General features: G+C 34.7%; 1 protein-coding gene across 1 annotated transcript in view; it reads right to left on the minus strand.

Moving 5' to 3' along the window:
- The window catches only part of RpS3A (ribosomal protein S3A), a 65333-nt gene that overhangs the window by 22164 nt on the left and 20705 nt on the right, over positions 1 to 22464 (minus strand). The window contains exons 3-6 of the mRNA XM_090403217.1: positions 18284 to 18471; positions 17711 to 17836; positions 7332 to 7414; positions 2798 to 2907 (exon numbers count right to left, since the gene is read on the minus strand). Coding sequence (XP_090259343.1) covers positions 2798 to 2907; positions 7332 to 7414; positions 17711 to 17836; positions 18284 to 18471 — 507 coding nt within the window. The remainder of the gene's footprint in view (positions 1 to 2797; positions 2908 to 7331; positions 7415 to 17710; positions 17837 to 18283; positions 18472 to 22464) is intronic.

Genomic DNA, 22464 nt, shown 5'->3' on the forward strand with positions numbered 1-22464 from the left:
ACTCGCATTCCGCAAGACTGGCTTTCTTAAAACAATTTTGTATCATAGATGATGACACCAAATTCCAAGCATCACTCATTAAATGCACTGCGTGAAGTACACTGATCTTCGAGTTGTAAGCATAAGGATTTTCCGCTGATTTTTCTCTGCGTTCTATCACACGATGAAAATGGGATTTAAAACATCTAATTACACCTTGATCAAGTGGTTGCAAGACAGATGTCACATTTGGTGGCAAAAAAACAAGTTTTATGTTTGTTAAATTAGCCACTACAGGATGGCCAGGACAGTTGTCTATCAATAACAAAATTTTCCGGTTTTCACTGCGAAGATTTTTATCCCGCTTGCGAATTTCATTTTCGAAAATTGAAGATGTCATTCAGGCCTTCTTATTTGCTGTATAATCAACGGGAAGTTTCTTTATGTTTTTAAAGCATCTAGGCTTTGCCGATTTTCCAATTACAAGAAGTTTTTTTTTTTTTTTTTTATCGCTACCAGTCATGTTCGCACAAACTAAAACTGTGAGTCTATTTTTGATAAGTTTTCTGCCAATGCACTTTTCGTTTTTAAATTGAAAAGTTTTATCGGGCATTAAATTATTAAAAAACCCTGCTTCGTCTGATGTCCGTCCATACATTCTTGATCCAGTCAGAAACGTTTTTGTCAATGGACAACGCCTTACCACTTACTTTTGCGTAGACAATATTGTTTCTGTTCTTAAAGCGATCAATCCACCCATTGTTGCATTTAAAATCGCTATAGCCAAGTTGAACAGCAAATTTTTCGGCTTGAACTTTCAAAAATTGGTCCGCTAATAGGTAAGCTTGATCAGATTAAAGTGCGGTTCTTTGCACTTTAAACCACGAAAGAAGTGCCTCGTCAACGTCACTTTTATTACACGTTTTAAGTTTTTTACACTTCAATAAATTGTTTTCAAAAGCTTTCAGAGTCAACTTACAATTCTTCCAAATCGTTGATATTGTAGATGGGGACAAACCATACTTCTTTGCTACTGTCAGATTTGATTGGCCACTTTCCACCTCCCGTATAATTTCTACTTTTTCGGAAACCGATAAAATTTTCTGTTTGACATCCGACATTTTTTCACAACCAGAAAATGCGTACGTACGAAATGTCAGTAAAGGAATGACTAACGTGTATTATTCGTTCGTTATTCCCGTGAAACGAATTCATAATAAACATGAAATACATGCATTAAATCAAATGTAATTCAAATATATCTTCAAAATTATTTGTTATAAACGTGAATTCACCGTAACCGTGATCGTTATAACCGAGTTCTACTGTATATCTACTTGAAGTAGAAAAAGCTATCACAAACCTGAAATGTGGAAAGGCAGTTGGAGTAGATATTTGAGCAGAAATGCTAAAATATGGAGGTTAAAAGTTTTACTGTGGCTACACTATAATCCAGAATGTTGAATTCCAGATGACCGGAGAAGAGTGGTCATAGTACCCATCTTTAAAAAAGGGGATAAAACTGAATGTGAGAATTACAGAAGAATTGCTCTGCTGAGTGTTCCTGGTAAGATTTATGCAAGTATACTCGAGAAACGACTAAGAAAAATTGTAGAAGGGAAGCTGGTGAATAACAAACTGAATTCAGACCAAATAGAGATTGTCAGGATGAGATTTTCACTTTAAGACAAACAGTTGAGAAATCTTTGGAATATAACAAGGGTTTGTATTTAAGTTTTGATCTGAAAAAAGCACGACAAGATGCCAAAAGGAAAGCTCTTCAAAATGCTAGTTATATGGTGAACATGGGACATTATATCGAGCGATACCAGATGTGTGACAAAGGTGTATATTATCTCCACTGTTATTCATCATCTATATTGATCACATCAAATAAATCAAAGCAGTATTAAACCTGATATCAAGATTGGAGATGTTGGTCTCAGTTCTACTTTATGCAGATGTTGTACTCCTAAATAAATCCAGGATAAGTCTGCAGGATTCCCTGACCAAATTATATAACTGCTATAATAAATTTGGTATGAAAATCAGCATTAAAAAGACAAAAACAAAAAATAGGCAGAAACATCAACTGCATATAGACCAATTCAGATATTTAGGCACAATTTTTAATGAAGATGGCAAATTCAATTTGGAAATAACAGAATTAGCAAATTTGGTATGTAGGAAGTCAACTGAATAAATTTATATGAAATAACACAGATTAGTCAAAACCCTAAACTAGCTGCATACAAGACAATGTTCAAACCAACTTTGACATGGACTTGAGAGCTGCATTAGAAATAAAACTCTTGATCAAAGACTGGAGACTGCAGATATGAGTCCTGAGAAAGATTAGGAGACTGAATGGCATCAATGGCAGTACCATATGAAAAAGGAGGATATTAGGAAAGAACTTACCATCATTAGCATTCATGAATGTGTTAACAGTAAAGCCAATATCAGGTAGTATGACCACTTAAAGATAATGAGAGAGAAAAGATTAACTAAACAAGTTTCCTGCCAGGAAAAAGACCCAGAAGAAGACTAAGATGTAGGTAGATTGATACAGTAAAAAGTTCCTTAGAAGACAGAAATATAACATGTGATAATATTGGAATGCTGACAGATAACAGGCTAATCTGAAGGAAAATTATTAATAGGAAGTTAGTAATGATGTAACTTTTCATGTAGTACTATCATAAGATCCTGTACACCCATGAAGGTATATTGTCAAGAATTTGATGATCACAACTTCCAAAATAAAATGTTGCTGAAAACTAAATAATATAAAAAAGAAATAAATGGCTAAACTTACATTCAAATTTTGGTTTCTTCAATACCTTTACTTTACGAATCATAACATCATGAAGTGGATATATTCTTTGACATGCTTTTTCTATGTCTTTACCAATGCTATCTGGAATTCTGCAATATAGTTTGTGATTCAGGATTAAATATATATATTAAAGATATTAAAAAAATAAAACATGATAGATTGTGACATTAGTACATAATGTTTACATAGTTTAAATTGAACCAGGATGAATTTCACAAATAGATCATCTGTTGTAGAATTAGTAACATAAGTCAATACCATACAATACTCATAGTTCATATTTTCTCCCTCATATTTCAACCAAAAAAGACTGCTACACTTCAAAAAGTGACTGATTATTCTTCTTCCTATGTTTTACAGTACACTCCTAACCTAAACAGGTATGGATGTAAAAACTTTCAAACACCTTGGAAAATAGTGCTGCACTTCAGTCACCTTGACTATCACCTCTGGCTGTGCCCAGAGGTGATTCCATTACTATTAGGCAACACATTAGATTGAACTATTTAGTTTTTTTTTACTTGTGTTGCTAATAAATCATTAGTTCTTTAGAATGAGATTATCAAGGTAATATATTGTTTACTAGTTTTGTATCTAAGAGTTGCTTACTGTGCTAACACCTTTAAAGATAGTATCTAAGAGTGCCGCTAGGTTTAGAGAAGTTTTCACGGCCCCGAAAGAACAAGCAAAGTATCAAAGAGGTCCGCTAGTTTTAGAGACAAGTTTCTGCACCCGGCAAAATATGATCAAAAGAATGCACGGAGAAGAACAAAGATCAGGTCAAACTTAAAAGAAGATGAAAGAGTCATGCCGAATTCTTTGGGGTTTACAACCCTTAGTGCAAGGTCAGAAGATCGCAAAATAAAAAGGGACTGAGCCAAGTATAAGGGGCTTCCCGGTTCCAGTCACCAGAAGAGAGGAGCTTCCAGGCCAGAGAGGAATCCCAGTTAAGAATTGGTGGCAGTCGTCCAGGCATTTTCAGCGAGCCCAAGAAGAGGAAATAAGGTATGTAAATTACCCGAAGCAACCGCTCGGAAGATTTTCTTTTTTGCCGTGGGAGAACAACCTTTTGTCGGTTGCAGTCCACAGCCCACTATTTTCCCGATGAGATATTACTGAAGCCAGACATTCCTGAGGAAGCTCAAGATCTGAGATGAAAGAAATGCCATAAGACTATAGTGAAAGACTTTTGACTGAATGTGCGATGTAGAGTTTTTTTGTAAGTTCAAACCTTTTGTATATTTCCTCTCATAGTAGGTTTATAGAAAGACTTAAGAAATTGTTCAATAGTAGTAAGAAGTGTCATTAAGAGAATCGATTGGCATACTGGAAGTTGATATAAAATTGTAAAGATAACTTAACAGAGAGTTAGCTAACCTCTTTGCAAGTAAACTAGAAGTTTACTAAGTTGAATTTGTAAGCGGAGAGTAAATAAGATTCTGAGTTAAAGAAGTTAATTAGTGTTAAAGTAAAAAGGTTCTAATTTATGCTAAAGATTTTATAAATGGATAGAGAAAGCAATCTCCCTATTGTTTAATTCATGTATAATTTCTAAATAAATGTGTTTTAATTATTTGTTAAAAGTGTGCTGCCTGATCTTTTATTTTACAACTGCACTGTTCTTAAATAAATCGGACTTGTGAGCGGGAAATAATTTAAGGCAATAAAAATGCAGTTCAGTTACTTACGAACCACGACTATTAAAGCAAACATTGATAAAAGAAACTTCACTCGTGAGAGAGAGAGGGGGAAATCGACCGGAAGTTTTATTTAGTCTTATGCCAATGAAATGATATATTGGTGGCACAGTCTGCCAAAATAAATTTCCAGTATTCATAAGCATTCAACTAGTAAATACAGAAGGTGGATAATAATAGTATGCAGTAGAGTAAAATGAGAAAGGATAAGAGAGAAAAAGCGCATTAGAGTAAAGCTATAAAGAATTAGGAATAGAATAAAGATAGAAGAGAGCAAAGTTCAAGATATTACATATAAGAAAATAACCATTACGTTTACAATGCCGCAGGCAGCAGAAAATATTACATGCTGACATATACAGCACAGATATACTGTATAGATTATTGTGGGGGGGGGGGGGCTGATGTATACGGAGTGTCCAGGCTAGAAGCATTCAAAAATAATGGCTTATAATGTAAGAACCATTCACATTTTCTCAAACTAATGCTCAGTCAATAGGAAATATCTCCAAGATTTGTTTTGTCACACTTTCAAGGTAACTAATTGCACATGTACAAAAATGGGATAAGAACAGCTTTTCCTGGACATTAGATCAGAAGAGGATGCCCAACAGCCTGGTACCTAGATCTCCAGACATGACTCCACCAGACATTTTTGCATGGGGATTTATTTTAAAGACTGTGTACCAGAGAAAATTTCGATGATTTGAAACAGTGTATCATTGCGGCAGCTGCTCTAATAATGCTGCAGATGTTGAAAAGCTCTAGTGTTGTTTTGAATTATGTTGAGCTACAAAAGTGCCCACATTGAAATTTACTAACCTTCATAAAAACTTGGTGAGTTACTGTATAATAACAGAAAATTATTTTAATAAACCTTATAAATGCTGAGATGTGTGTATTTGTGAATACCTCTAGCCCAGACACCCTATATATATTATCAAGCTGAGAAATTATGAAAACATTAAGATCCCTTCATTGATCTTGAAAAAAGAACATAAGATACCAAGGGGAAGAGAAGTGCTTTTTAACACATTCAATTTGAGATGTTTCATGCTATACTAGTGGAGCACGTGATGCTAAACACAGCCCATCATGAATATGTTACACTCTTCTTGTATTTCTCTACTCAGACACCTTCAACATGGAGAACTGTTAAAGCAAACATTGATAAAAGAAACTTCGCTCGTGAGAGAGAGGGAAATCTACCGGAAGTTTTATTTAGTCTTATGCCAATGAAATGATATATTGGTGGCACAGTCTGACAAAATAAATTTCCAGTATTCATAGGCATTCAACTAGTAAATACAGAAGGTGGATAATCATAGTATGCAGTAGAGTAAAATGAGAAAGGATAAGAGAGAAAAAGCGCATTAGAGTAAAGCTATAAAGAATTAGGAATAGGATAAAGATAGAAGAGAGCAAAGTTCAAGATATTACATATAAGAAAATAACCATTACGTTTACATTATCATGTCGCAGACAGCAGAAAATATTACATGCTGACATATACAGCACAGATATATTTATGCTTATAAATAAGTTGCATTTTCCCATTATTCCTTTGAAATGAAACTGCTCCACATCTAAGAAGTTTATGAAATTACTAGTTCACCTTTTTTTTTTTTTCATTAGGAACTTAAGTATTTTATAATAGGATGCACTGCAAGAAGATAAAGATCAGATAACAGGCCAAAAACCCAAATTAGCTCTTTGCAATTTTTATATGAGGAGATTTCATTCCAGTTATTTAGTCTCACTTAAATCATCCCAGGAGGTATAAAAACAGCCTCTACATTCAAGGATACAGATCAGGAATTTGATTACAGTAACAAACTCGGTACTGAAATAAGACACCTAAAACAATAATGAATATTTTGCTATTAAAATAACCAACACGTTTTTATGAATTACATAATTTTTCACCCCATTTTCAAGAAAAACATTTTTTTTTTTTTAATAAGAACTCATTAATGCTGAAATTCTTTAGGAAGTAACATCTACTGCTTGCTGAGAAATCAATAATAATGGTTTAAAAATCTTGTACCCATTATCTGTAATCAACAGTAATAATAAAATAAGCCAAAAGTTAAAGTATCCATCAACTCAAGGTGACTTCAATGCCTAGTACATCGATTGTTTCTTATTCAGTGTTTTCACTTGAATAGCTCTTAGATTAGGTAGATAGTATAATTCAACCATAGTTTCTTGTTTAAAAACCACATGTATGCGATTTCTTTTAGAATGATGGTGATTAACTTCTACAGAAATCACCCCTTGGTCTTGCAAAGCTACTGATAAAGCAACTCCCATGTGCTCTTATACATAGTATTCAACATAATAAATAATCTGCACAGCAGTAATACTTTTCTTTCAACCAAAAAATAATATTTTTTTTTTTACATTGAAGCTCTACATGTGCAAAATTATGTTCATTCCTTCAATTCATTTTAATCAATTCAATTAGATTAAAACACAGCAATATGCATGCAGATTAGTAATGACATTTTCTTTCTGCTACCACTGTGTTTGATGAAATTTCTAGCAATTTTATAACTTGAAAATCATCTGTACCTAGGAAGACTAACAAATTTCAGTTAATTCAATGTGAATTTAACGCAACATGATATGGTTTGTAAACTAAATTAGCAATCGGACATCTACTACCATCACCACAAAAATAAGATTAATAACAAAGAACAACTATTCAAACTATTATATTGTTACTAAGTAAGGAGAAAGATGAAGAATTAAAAAGAATAGTTTAGGTTGATTTTAAATGTAAACAATTTCAAAAATATTACGCTGTCACTTACAACTTATTTACAACTTCCTTGAGATCTGTAGAAGTGACTTCACGTTCCATAATCTCCACCATTTTTTTCCGAATAGCACGTACCTGTAAAGGGTATTGAAGACAGTTCATTAACATTTGACATCAACAGTGGGTTTCAATATTTCCCTACCCTCCCCCCCCACAAAGTCCCCTAAGCTTATCTTACCTCTGTAATTTATTCCTCTAACAAACTGTATAGACACACGCTTACTGGTAAGCTTAGTAAGCAGACAACATTTATTTTCCAGCTTATGAATTCGGATTCCACTGTTGCATGGACATACATGAATGTCATCATCTGATAGATAATATTCAACCCCAGTTTGAGACCAATCTGACTTCTAGAAAGTGAAAGAAGGATCACATATGATCTCTAGAGCAGATTCCCTAAAATCCAAGGTATTGACATACTAAAGGCTACATTTACAATCCTCTGTGGATGGGATTCATAGAAATAAATGAATAAATATTGGCCATATGTACAGGTTCATATGGCCACACAAACAAAAATATACTAACTGCAGTACTACTGATTTACTATTTCCATGAACTCAGGGGTTGGCATTCTGGAAAATCTATGACAGAAAAGCTTCTTTAGGTGTTCCAGACAAGATTTATGAAAGCATACTTAACAAAGAGGATAAGAAAAATTGTGAAGGAGAAACTTAAAGAACTAGGTTCAGGCTAATTAAGAACTGCTGGAATCAGATTTTCACTTTAAGACAAAATGTTGGAAATCATGGGGAAAAAAAGATTTATAAAGTTTATAGATCTGAAAAAGGCATGACAAGATGCTGCTCAATACACTGTAATTATAGCTGTTCAAACAATATAATTATAATAATTAATCTCTTATGTCAAGGTATATTATACTGAGCAATTTATAGTTCTGTATTAAAGTTTTAAGTCAGTAGTCAGAATTGAAGAAGATGCATGAAAATGGTGTTTACTCCATACGTAACATTATGAAGGAAAAGTAACATTAAACCTCATACCATGATTGGATATGTTACTGTCAACTCTTTATTTTGATGTTATATTCCTAAATAAATCCAGAACTAAATTGAATAAATGCTGTGGCAAATTTGGCATGAACATTAAAAACAGATGCATCCTGAATGGAGAACCTACAGAACAAGTAAAACATTCTGGCTAAGCAAAGCTGTTATTTTAGTGAGCCAAGTGAATAAACTTATATGGAATGAAGAAAATAAATAATCAAAACACCCCACTAGCTACACACGTGTTGAAAGCTAATTTTAATTTATGGCAATTAACAGTGCCTTAGAACAGCGCTTCCCAAACTGTGGGCCGCGGCCCCCTTGGGGCCTTCGGTTTTGTTGAGGGGGGGGGGGGGCATGAAATAATGAAAATACATGTAACATGTTTTAAGACTAAGTAGATTTTTTTTTATTTTAAAAGAAACGTATTTAACTTTTATTATTTATTATTTCTTTTTTGTTATTTTTTATATTTTAATGGAAAAATTCACACATTGGTGTTGGTTCCCAAATTTTGCTTCCTGTGTATTTCGGCGCTTAATGAATATTAGTAAATATTGCTTATTCATGTTTCATTTCAAAGCAGCGGTTAATTGTATTTACTTCGAATGCTCTCAGGGAAGCTCCAAATCTTCCTGTCCCTTTCATCACGCGTTCGTAATCAGGGACAATTGATATTGACTTTATATACATATCAAAACTCGTTTTATATTATCACTGTCATCCGAGCTAGTTTTCTGTTACCAATAAAAGTTTCGCATATACTTCACACATGAAAAAAAGCTTAAGCAGGTTCATGTAGGGAGATAGTAACTCGCTTGCAGTGGTAAACAACATGCCCTCCCTAGCAGCAGAGGCAATAAAACAAGTACTTTTATTAGGCCAGTGAATAAAGTATGAAGAGTCCTTGTAATATATTTCTCAACAAATAGTGCAATTAGAGACAACTGGGATAAAAACACACTAATTAATGAATTACATGTCACCCTCATACAGAAACTATGCTGTATAGACTGAAACAAAACCATATGTTGCATGGGCAAACACAGAGTCTAACTAAAAACTATTGTTATTAATTAGATGTGTGTGAGTTCGATTTCCCAAGGCAGCAATAAAATTCAACCGAACATGTTAAAATTCGTAAAAGTGTTAAAACTAAGTACTATATATATATAATGAATGTTATGGCAGTTTCACATATGGAATTCGGTTAAAGTGAGTTAGCATTTCAACTCAATTGTCAGCTATGCTTTTATCTTTCGGTTGTGCGATCTTTTGTTAATACCGCACCAATCATATGTACGTTTTAATAACCTGCCTTTGCTGTCTGTTTCGCGTTAGGCTTAATTACCGTAAAGTCACAAAAGAGAAAAATGTTCCTGGTCCGGGGATTCCCTTATTTAGGTAATATTCACTAATTTCATGTTATCAGTCTGTGGTGTGCCAGTATTAATAAGTGGTGATATTATTTGATCTATTCTACTTTAAAAAATTTAACCTTGAGATGGATAAGTGGCTGATAAAAAAAAAATCCTGCGAACAATCAGAAGAAGCAGAAACAGACTCGAACAAAGGACAGTATTTCATATTTTATCAGAACAGCCTGCATCGTCTTCAGAACCAAACGGTAAGAGGCAAAAAATGTAATATATGCATTTGATTTTTGCAATCGCTGTGTATGTTTTGTAATGAATATAAATACAATAAATATTATAATAATATCTCTCTCTATTACGATTTTTTTCGAGGGGGGCCGTGAAATATTTTAATTTTTGCAAAGGGGACCCTGACATCCAGAAGTTTGGGAAGCACTGCCTTAGAACACTGAAATATAACATCTATTGATACTGGAGTTCTAATATACGACTAATTTGAAGGAAAATGTCGATAGCAAGTTCACAGTATCTTGTACAACTGCTCCATCTATTCAATGGACATCAACAGATGCCATCTGATCACTAAGATGTTTGGTGATGTGCCATACATCCTTGCCAGCAGGTCCTGTTGTATGCTTTTCTGGAAGCTTAATCGCTCTAGATACACCACCCATCTCACTGGCCATCTATCCCATCCCTCTTTCCAGGAACTTAACCTTCTATTACTGTTTTGAAAAGTCCTCCTTCCATCCTTTCAATGTGAAAGGATGGAATGAATAATTTCAATGTGTCCAAATTATTTCAATTTTCTTCTATCAATATCCTTAAGGAACTTTAAAGTTCTGTTAATCCTTTCTGGCACCCACCCATTTGTCTACCTTTCTGTATATGATATCCTCAACAGCCTTTCTGTAACACCACATCTCAAAAACAGTTATTATTTTCCTTCGACGTCTTTAGGTTCCAAGTCTCACATCCATAAGTCGCTATTGGAAAAACAGCTGCATCTACAACTCTCAACTTTGTTCCTGTGGAGACAGATTCATTCATCCAGATTTTAGACAAATCTTTGATTGTTGTTTTAGCCATTCCTACTAGAACATCTTCTGAACTGCAATTTTTCACCTCAATAATGGATTTGCTAACTTCAATTCCTTATCCATTAAGGTGCACTTGTTTCTCAGGAGCTTCTCTGTCTATATTTCCTTTGAGAACCATAAGATTGAGCTAAGTCCTCTCTTCTTACTGATCTTGTTAATTTTATCAAGAATTTATCTTAGTTCTTCCTTGTCATTACAAAGGAATAGAGTATCATCAGCATACCTCAGCTTATATCCCATGCTTCATGTATAATATCCTCCACATATATACTAAAGTGAGGAGAAAGCAAATATCCTTGCCTACTCCCTTTCCAACCTGAAGCCAATCCTTTAATCCAACAATTGTTCTTACTGTGGCTTCTTGTTCACTATACAAGTTAGCTCTCAACCTGAGTATGTTGAGGAAAAACTCATTATTTTCATTACTTACCAATTTCACATGCTGAACACATTATCATAGATAGGAAGTCTAAATTCTTTATACTTTTCTATTATCTGTCTTAGGCAAAGGAGCTGAGCTCTGGTACCCTTACCTTTCCTAAAAGCTGCTTGTTCTTCAGGCATCTCTACTTCAAGCCTCAATCCTATTAACCCTTTGATATATAAATTATTTTTAAAGTTGGCTCTAAATTCGTTTGAAATTGACGCGAACGTCGTAACTTCTGCAATACGTCAAAATCAATTTTGGCGCAATAAACAAGACTTGTCACAGACGTCTTTGTATGTTAATGGGTTAAGAATGTTCTTTAATAAAATCTTGCTTGCATGAGAGATTAAACTAATAGTTCCATAGTTCTTGCAAAAATGACATTTCCAGTCTCTAGACCATGATCATGTCTCCCATATCTTTGTAATCAATCTATGAAACTCCTATTCCTCCATTTCCCATGGCCTTCTCTTCTGGGATTCCATCTGCACCAGGGGACTTATTGCCGTTAAGCTGTGTAGATGCTCCTTTAATCTCATGCTTAAGTGAAGGAGGTTCCAAATAGAAATTTTCTTGGTGAGAGGGCTTCTATAAATTTGCCTTATCCTCTCTGCTGTACAATTCTTTACAGTAATCTTTCCATTTGTTTTTGATTTCCAGTTCCTCTGGAGTACTGTTGCATTCTTGTCTTTGATTATATTCAACTTGTGCTTTAGGTCACGAAGCAAATGAAACATCCATTTAATTCTGTCTCTTCACAACAGTATAAAAATTTTCCTTGTCCTGCCTAATGGCTCTTCTGACTTCTCTATGTAATTTTTTACATTCTTCAGTCCCTGTATCTTTATTTCTCTAACTGCCTTCATTCGATTAGATCCCATGTTGAATCTGATATCCACGAGTCTCTTGGTTTTCTAATTGGGCTGAGATACTTCTTGGGTGTATCCTGTATTATAACCTTGACTCCTTCTAAACACATTTCAGGTGAGTTCTAACTAGTCTCGAAAAGATCCACTAGTCAGGCACATCCCAGTCTAGTGGGATGTGCCTGACTCGGAAGGTTTGAGTCATAGTTTAACTTTGGCTGTTACTAGCTGAGATACTTCTTGGGTGTATCCTGTATTATAACCTTGACTCCTTCTAAACACATTTCAGGTGAGTTCCTAACTAGTCTCGAAAAGATCCACTAGTCAGGCACATCCCAGTCTAGTGGGATGTGCCTGACTCGGAAGGTTTGAGTCATAGTTTAACTTTGGCTGTTACTAGCTAATGGTCTACCAGTCTTCTCCAGGACAAGTATGCGCACATCAGAGATGCTTGTCTTCCATCGTTGGAGAGCCAGGATGCAATCAACCTGGTGCCTTGACCTATCAATGTTAAATATACAAGTATAGGTCCATCATGGGTGTTTCTGGAAGCAGGTATTGGACAAATTCCAGGTCTTTCACCACTGGTGTTATGTTCACCCTGACTAAACATGCCACACTCAGGCCTAACTCAAATATTCTTTCCCACTTTTGCATTCAAGTATGTAAAGTACATCTTATCTTGGTGGGCAATCCAAAACAGTAAGTTTTCATAGAATTCCTCACTCTCTTCATCAGGCTTATCTGTTTGGGGATACATAAAGTACAATGATTGACAAATTAGTAGGATGAGCCTCGAGTCTAATCAAAGTATCCTGTCATTAATATGTGGGATTATAATTAAAGGTTCTTCCCTGAACTTCAGTATACTGTCTTCAGTATCCCAGCTACCTCACGATGCTTTGGGTCACCTCCTGAATAAAGAACTAACTTACCATTCTGTCTTTTGAACTGACCTTCTCCATTCCATCTGGTCTCTAATTCCCATGATGACAATTTTATACTTCATCTCTTTACAGGCAATATCAAAAGTACCCATTTGTAGAACCCATACATTCCATGTGCCAATGTAAAGTTCCCCTTAACATTAATCCCATAGCTTCTGTATTCCTCATTCACAATATCACTGACTTTTGTTGGAGTAAATGCAATATACTTCTCAAACAGGATCCTCTGCCTTACCCTGAATGTGGCTCTGGCTATTCTGCGTGACAACTAATGCAGCATGAGATATATTATAAGGCACAGCCATTGTAACATGAAATTAAGAATTATCAACACGTTTGCACAAGATTATTTAATATATTTCAATTTGAAAATAACAAACTATCATCAGCTTGAAAGGAAACAATCTTTTACAAGGTAGAATACAAACAATTGATCATTTAAAATTAGAACGAGCCACGTGATGTTACATTGCTAATCACGATATCATTTCACTGAGGAAATGTAAACGAGTGCAGAAATAAATTACATGGAAAAGTTCACAATGTTATACAAAAAACTTATTTATAAAATCATATTAAAGATATCATTAGAACAAATGTAGTATCTAGAAGTTATTACAAAAAAAAATAATAAAAAATAATAATAATAATATATTAATGTGTTATTCGGATCAAACTTTCTCATATTTTTGAGAATGATATGCAGTCATTTCGGTTCAAGTTAGGACTTTGAACTAAGGCCTCAGCACTCTCTTTGAATAGGCATTCAAATTTTATATCAGCATGTGTCTAGAAGGCAAGTTTTAAACAAGAGAATGTTGTGGTTTGTCTCTATTCCATGTTGAGCCAATCCAGACTTATCAGATTTGTTGTGAAGAATGTAAGATTGATGTTCTTGTATTCTTTTTTCTACACATCATCCGGTTTGTCCAAAGTAAGAAAGATGGTAGTCACATAGAACTTGGTATATACCAGGAAGAGACATAGTAGAGCGTTTATCTTTAGATGATGGGAAATAGGTGGATGTTTTATTGATAGGAATACAAGTAGCTGCTAGATCATATTTCTTCAGAATGAAATTGGTTCTGAAATTCTGGAGATATATGGTGTTGGAATTCATACAGATTCTTTGTTGTTTTGGTTTGGCTTGTAGGATTCGAACAGATGTTGTGTGGTCCTTTCAGAGAAAGGATTTAACTTCATGTTATGTTTGATAGTAAAAAGTTCTTTTTGTAACTGCTGGGAAGTAATGTTTAGTTCGAGCTCATCGAATTAAACATTTAATGATTCCTATCTTCTGAGAAGGATGATGAGCAGATTGCTTGAGAATATAACGTCTAGTAAAAGTGGGTTTTCTGTAAACAGATGTAGTTTAATTACCTGATGGTGAGCAAAAGAGAAGGATGTCTAAAAAGGAAGGTAAGGAATCTGTTGTGAGGCAGGCCACATTGCAAAAATGTGGTCTATATATCTAACCCAGAATGAATGTTGAGAGTATATAGACGAAAAAAGGATGTCTTCTAAATGCTCCAAATAAAAGTCAGCTAGAGCAGGGGAAAGTGGACTTCCCCATGGCAGTTCCTTCTATTTGCTTATAGAATTTGTTTTGACACACAAAATATCTGGAGTGTATTACAAATCCAAATAACTTTACGATATCTTGTGGGAAGATGTTGTAAGTAATTCTAAAGTCTCTTAGAGAGGTACATTTGTGAATAGAGATTCTATATCGAAGCTCACCATAAGATCAGTAGTTTTTTTTTTCACTCTTTTTTGAAAAACTTTCGATTTCTTAAATGAAATAAAAACGTCTCCTTACAACCTACTGATCTTATGGTGAGCTTTACCTCCTTTTTAGTCAAAATCAATACTTTGCACCCTCGTATCAAGTTCCCCATGGAAATTGAAAAAGATAACAAATTATCCTTTTTAGACATCCTTATCTTCTGCTCACCATCAGTTAATTTAACTACATCTGTTTACAGAAAACCAACTTTCACTGGACATTACATTCTCAAGCAATCTGCTCATCATCCTTCTCAAAAGATAGGAATCATTAAATGTTTAATTCGGCGAGCTAGAACTAATTGCTCAACTCCCCAGCAGTTACAGGAAGAACTTTCTACTATCAAACATTACATGAAGTTAAATGATTTCTCCGAAAAGATCACTCAATACCTGTTCGAATCCTACAAGCCAAACCAAAACAACAAAGAATCTATACATCGAGTTCCAACACCATCTCTGGAATTTCAGAACCAATTTCAAGAATTCTAAAAAAATATGATCTAACAGCTACTTATATTCCTTTCAATAAAATATCCACCTATTTCTCATCGTCTAAAGATAAACGCTCTACTATGTTTCTTATATACCAAGTATATAAGAAACATAGTAGAGCGTTTATACCAGGTATATACCAAGTTCTATATGACTACCATCTTTCTTACTTTGGACAAACAGACACTCTATAGAAAAAAGAATATAAGAACATCAATCTTGTATTCTTTACAACAAATCTGATAAGTCTAGATTGGCGCAACACAGAATAGAGACAAACCACAACATTCTCGTTTAAAACTGCCTTCTACACATATGCCAATATAAATTCGAATGCCTATTCAAAGAGTGCTGAGGCCTTACTTTAATACCCTAATTTAAACCGAAATGACTGCATATCCTTGTCAAAAATATAGGAAAGATCTGTCTAATGATATCTTTAATATGATTTTATAAATTAAGTTTTTTGTATGACATTGTGAACTACATGTAATTTATTTCTGCAATCTTATGTCTACATTTCTTCAGTGAAATGATATCGTGATTAGTGATGTAACATCACACGGCTTGTTCTAATTTTAGATGATCAATTGTTTGTATTCTACCTTGTAAAAGACTGTTTCCTGTCAAACCACTGATGATGGTTATTTTCAAACTGAAATATCTGGCAATATATTAAATAACCTTCTTGTGCAAACGTGGATAATTCTTAACAAACACATTAGCATTTTGGGGTGAAGTCACAAGAAAAAAAAACAGTAAGGTTGCAGATGCCTTTTCCATATATCTGGGAGATAAAAAAAAAATCACTGAGTAAATTTTCTTGAATACTATAAAGAAGCATCTCCAGGCAGTCAGAGACTCAACAAGGGAGCACTGTCTAAGATGTAATTCCTTGATGCCTACCATCTCTCCTTGGCAGTGGTGCTGCTGGACAGGGATGTAGTAGTTTTAAACATGGCATCAGGAGTGGAGGAAGTGCAAGTTATGTAGTGGTTGGGCGAGCTGAAATCAGTCAAAGCAGTGCAATGTAAGCTCTGCAGGTGTACAGAAAGGCAGCACCCAACCCCAAAAGTATCCATTTGTGGGAAGAAAATTTCCTAACAACTGGAAGCGTTTAGAAACAACATGCAGGAGAGAAGCAGCTAATATCGAAAAGGTAGAGGATTTGCAAGCCTTTTGTGCAAAGCCTGACAAAATCTATTAGGAGAACTGCAAATACCTTTCTCTGCCATTCACTAGGTCATCATAAGTTGCATCTACATACAAAGTGCAGGTGTTGCAAGAAATCAAGCAAAATGATAAGCCACAGCAGGTAATGTTTACAGCTGAAATTCTGGAACGTGTTGACAAGAATCCAGAATTTCTTTGCCAGATCTGCTTTTTGGACGAAGCCACTTTTCATGTCAGTGGACAAGCTAACAGACACAATTCAGGATATGGAGGTGGGAAAATCCTCAGTGTCATGGAATACATGTGTGACAGTCCCAAAGTAAATGTCTAGTGTAATGCGAAATGCTATCATTGGCCCATTTTTTTCGTTGAAAGCAACATCAATGGAATTATTTACCTCTACATGCTGGAAAATTTCATCTTTCCACAACTTGAAGACTTGCAACAGCACATCCTCTTTCAAAAGGACGGTGCCCCACCACACTGGTATTTGGAGGTCCATGCAACTCTTGACAGGTTCTTTCCTGGCCACCATGATCGCTGGATCATACCCCACTTGATTTTTTTCTTGTGAAGGCGGTATGCAAAGGACACAGTCTAGCAACTAAAGTGGACAGCCTAGAGAACCTGAAACACTGCATTTCTGCTGCTGTGTCCTCCATTACCCAACATGCTTCAGAGAACCTGGTCACAGATAGACTATCAACTTGACATTGTGCATGCTACTAAAGGAGCACACGTGGAAGTGTACTGATTTTTTTTTTTTTTTTTTTTTTTTTTTTTTTTTTTTTTTACAAAAACTTGGTGGATGTTCCTTCTCATTTGTACAATTTTGACACCATGGTCCATACACTTTAGTAGTAACACGTTGACAGGTAGTCTAATATATGGACACTCCTGTAATATTCAGTCTGAACTCTTCAAACTAAAATGCATACCTTTGCATTTAGCAACATTTGCCCATAGAATGAGTCTGTTCAAGTTGGATTCCAAAAATTCTGAATTAGAAATGTCCCTTCTCACCAGACCCAAATTCATATGGAAGATAATAAAAAAAAACTATATGAAACCAATTAAAAATTCATGTTCAGATTTCCCATTATGTCTAACTGCTAAATGTTAGAAATAAAACCACTATTTATGATAATGCTACTTATGACAATCTATGGGGGAACAACAGAAATCTTACCTGTGTGTGCTGTGCATAACATGTCTTTTTCACTTGGTTTGCCCATTTTTTGGTAAATCCAATACAAAACATTCGAAGTAAATAACCATCAGTAGTCCTTGCATCAACATTTGCTTCAATTAATGTCTGAAATACAAAAAATTAGTAAATTAATAGGTTATGTATGACAGAATGGATTTTAAGTATATAAACCCTAAAAAATGCATGATATATTTCAATGTCACCATGCCGAGTCTATATCTCAATCAATAACAATGAAGCCTTACAGTGAAAGATTTAGGCTCAAATTCTGTTTAAGACATGAACCTTTATAAATAAACCAGGATCATATATGAATCTGTCAAATTCCTCTATGAAACTGTCTACCTTTAAGAGCAACGTATCCACATGTACTTGAATTGTGTAATTATTTTATTAATGTAAAAAATATTTGGAATAAGATAGATTTCAGACACACTAGGTACTAAGATCTAATATTAATAATTGATTACCTATTCTGATGCTTATAATATCTTAGGCATAGTGCTTATTCCGAACTAGAGCAAATATTGATGTTTAAACTGTTAAACTCACCTGCCATTTTTTCACCATTGACCTCAATTTATCTGTAGTCAAATCCATCCCATGAAAGTTTGTTAATACATTCCTTCCCTGAACTTCTTCAGCAATAAGTCTGAATTTTCTGTGTGTAATTTCATCATTCTGAAGGTCAGCCAATGATATTTCAAACACTCGTCCTTTCAGACCTTCAGAAGCAATTCCTAAAAAAAGTACAAACAGCATCACAAAAGAGACTAAAAAAGCAGCACAAATAAATATATCAATGTAGAATTAGGTAACATTTTTTTCTGGGAATTAAACTTTACCTCACAAAAGCACCTGCAAAAGGTGTAGCTATTTGCTTTATTTCTCTAATGACAAAAAAACATCCATTTAAGCATTCAGTTACTTTTTAAAGGCCAATTTTGGGAAAATTATATATCCTATTCTGCATAATGGGAATATATTTCTGGTAACTGAAACTGATCAAATAAAAGTTGTAATAAAGATCTGACCACTCATTTTAAAGCCTAAATTCTATACATTGTCATATAAAACATGTCAAATTTCTTACACATACAATCCAAGTGATATAGGATACTATGACAGTACCACATGATAAAGTTTATATTATTAACTTCCCTTCACCAATTTTCCTTCAAAGTAATTGTCTCGAATATTGCCACATTACATTCAAAGATACTATTTACTGTACCAATCTGTTTTGATCTTCCTCTAGGTTTTTTCCTTCAAACACCTGTTCTGTTAACGTTTCTTTTCCCATTCTTTTTTTTTTTTTTTTTTTTGAGGTTCTAGAGAAGGGATGGGGAACCCCTCGACAGCAGGCGAAATTTCGCCCGCAAGTCTATTTCAATTCACCCCTTTGCTGATTTACTCATATGCGCATATAAATAAAATTTTATAATAATTTAAATTTATTATAATTAAATTTATTTAAATTTAAATAATTACCGTATATTATCGCGTATGATGCGATCCACGTATAATGCGAACTAGAAATTTTGTTTGAAAACTAGCTCTAAAATGCCATGTCCACGTATAATGCGATCTGTTAATGTTGTTCCATAACATTATAAATAATACAATACGAATTAACGAAAGAAATATTTATTTAAAAACAAAATGGCAAAATCCTGTCAAACATTTCATTTATAAATTCATCTGTAGGGATTGCATCATCAGTGTAGCAGTTGTCGTCATCGTCTTCATGCTCTCCAATTTGTTGTGCGTCATCCTCGCTTTCGTATATGACGTGATCTTCGGGATCATTCCATTGAATTACTTATTCCACATTTAAGAAATGAGCGTCGAATCATTTCGGATGGTATCGAATCCCATGCTTCTTTAACCCAGCTGGTGACTAGGATGATCTCAGGCTTCTGAAAATTCCCACCCTTTGTCATCTTCACCAAACCAGATGACATCCATTCTCTCCATTTTTCACGTAAGTGATCTTTAAATGGCTTATTCAAGCTGACAACAAGCTGCTGCAAAACGGAACTTAAACCACCCGGTATGACTGCTAGGTCTGTACGTAGCTCACGTGCTTTCTCTTTGCTTGCCTCTGTTAAATGTGCCCGGAACATATCCCAGACTAGCATGCTTTGTTGACGTAACAAGCTACCTGGATGTATGTTCCATACTTGATCCAGTCACAACTGTACACCTCTTTCATCCATCCAACCTTTCTGATTGGCGCGAACAATTACACCTGGTGGAAATTTCATATGCTTCGGAATTTTCTTCTTTTTAAATATCACTGTTGGCTTTAATTTGGTTCCGTCTGCCATGCATGCTAAAACAATGGTAAAATGCGTTTTCCCGTTGTTTTTATGAAGACACCCGCTTCACCAACTGAGTTTACTGTTCGATTCCCAGGCATATCAAAGTACATGGATGTCTCATCCATATTGCCAATTTGGGAAAGTTCATATCCGTGACACTTCCGTAATTTTATGATAAATTTATGGAAGGACTGCACTTTTTCTTCAAGCTGCTTTGGTAACTTCTGCCCAATTTTTGTTTGGTGTCGTAATGTTAATGCTTTGCGTTCCATAAATCTGTTGCACCACCCAGGCGAAGCAAGAAAAGATGAAATACCTGGTGTGTCCTTGAATTTACCATTCTTGAGTTGTAGAGCTCGAAAATGAATTACATTTCTTGCTACTATAACACCATCTTGTTATTGCATCAAAATCCATTCATTTAGCTCTTCTACGAGTTCTGGAAAGGATGCTACATCTCCACGAAGGGCACGTTTCGTTTTGGGGATTTTTTCAAGACTGTCTTTTTGCTTACGCCAAAGTCTAATATTACTCTCTGCTACACCAAATTCTCTCATAGCAACAGTGTTATTATGTTGCAAACTGCACGACACGCAATTTAAATCCTGCTTCAAAAGTTGAACGTTTACGTTTCTGTTGGGTCATTTTCAGGCTAGGTTTGTTTAACGAATAGTATTTAAAATGAGCTATGGTTAAACCGATATACCTAACTGTGCTCTATCATTCGGCGATGGAGAGCGCATCCACAGATATGATGCGCGCTCGGTCGCCGAATGAGAGTGGGTCAAGTAGATTTGGTTCCATAGGCATTAGGTATTATATATTGTGTGTGCAAGTCTAATAAGATGTTATATTTTTTAGGATCCGTATATATAATGCGAACCCCTAACTTTAAGTATTTTTTTCCAATAAATTTTTCGCATTATACGCGATAATATACGGTAAATATACAAAACCAAAAATAGCTATATTACATATAATATGATCGTCATACATCTGGTAAGATATATATTGCACACTACATACACTATATATAAGAGTTAAAATTTACCAGTCGCCCGCAGAAGTTTTTAAATTAGCAATTTTCACTCTTGATACTAAAAAGGTTCCCCATCCCCCCTACTCTAGAGAAAACTACTGACACAATGAAAAAGAAAAAGTTCATCCTTGTTGGGGATCTAAATTGCAGAGTAGAAAGTGATTGTGAAAAATACAAAATTTTGGGAAAATTTGGAGAAAAGAGCAAAAAAGCTAATAATAATAGCAAATACCTGTTCGATTTCAGGGCATGGACTGGTTATTACTAACACCATGTTCCAACATAAAAATACACAAATTCGCATGGAGAGAAGAGGCAAGGAATAAGAAAAGTCTCATTGACAATGTTATTGTTGATAGTGATGTTTTCTCCCTGGTGCAGGAAACCAGAGTGTACAGAGGATCTGAAATTGGAAGCGATCACTATTTAGTCTTGAGCAGGATAAAATTGAAATTCATATTGAAAAGAATAACATGTAAGAAAGTTTTAAAGCGAATAAAAGTTGAGCATCTCTCAGATGTGAACTGTAGACTACAATACACAAAGATTATTGAAGAAAAAATGAAAGAGTTTGAGAACAGGAATCAAACCTTGGAGATTCAGTGGCAAGCCTTGAAGAAAAACCTGATTGATTCAGCCAGAGAGCATGTGGTGAGGTTGTGTACAAGGATAGAAAAATCAGAACTCCATGGTGTACACAAGAAGTAAAAGAAGAAAGCATATCAAAAGTTCCTGGCAAATAAGATAGCTTGTGCTCTGCTCTTAGAGAATACAGAGACAAATGTAAAAAAGCTAAATACTGTGTAAAATTAGCTAAACAAAAGTCATGTGAAGACTTTGGCAAGAACATAGAAAACAAATATCAAGGTTGGAAAATATTCTGGAGGTTACCACTATAATAAGCCAAAAGGCTATTTTACCGGCGACATAAGTTAAGTTTAAAGTGAGATGGTAAATCCCATTTTATTTTATAGCCAGGTACGAAACTCAGATCGAAAATTTTCAATCCAAGTTTCGTACCCAGCTATAAAATAAAACGGGATTTGCCATCTTCCTTTAAACTGAACTCTGGAGGTTGTTGAAGAAGCTCAGAAATGGAGGAAAGATGCTGTAAGAAGGAATTAGAGATGATAAAGGTGACATGAAAACAGGAGAAAAAGATATCCTTGAAGTATAGATTAATTACTTCAAAAAATTGCTAAATGAAACAAGCAGTGAAAGCACAGTGGTAAAAAACTCTACAGGCATACAATCAGGAATACATATCCATACTTGAAGTAGAAAAAGCCATCAAAGGCTTGAAATGTGAAAAGGCAGCAGGAGTAGATGATATTCGAGCAGAAATGCTCAAATATGGTGGTATAAAAGTC

This window comes from Typopeltis vanoorti, chromosome 13 (genome assembly GCF_054136105.1).
Source record: "Typopeltis vanoorti isolate ZY-2024b chromosome 13, IOZ_Tvanoo_1.0, whole genome shotgun sequence".
Classification (NCBI taxonomy): Eukaryota; Metazoa; Arthropoda; class Arachnida; order Uropygi; family Thelyphonidae; genus Typopeltis; species Typopeltis vanoorti.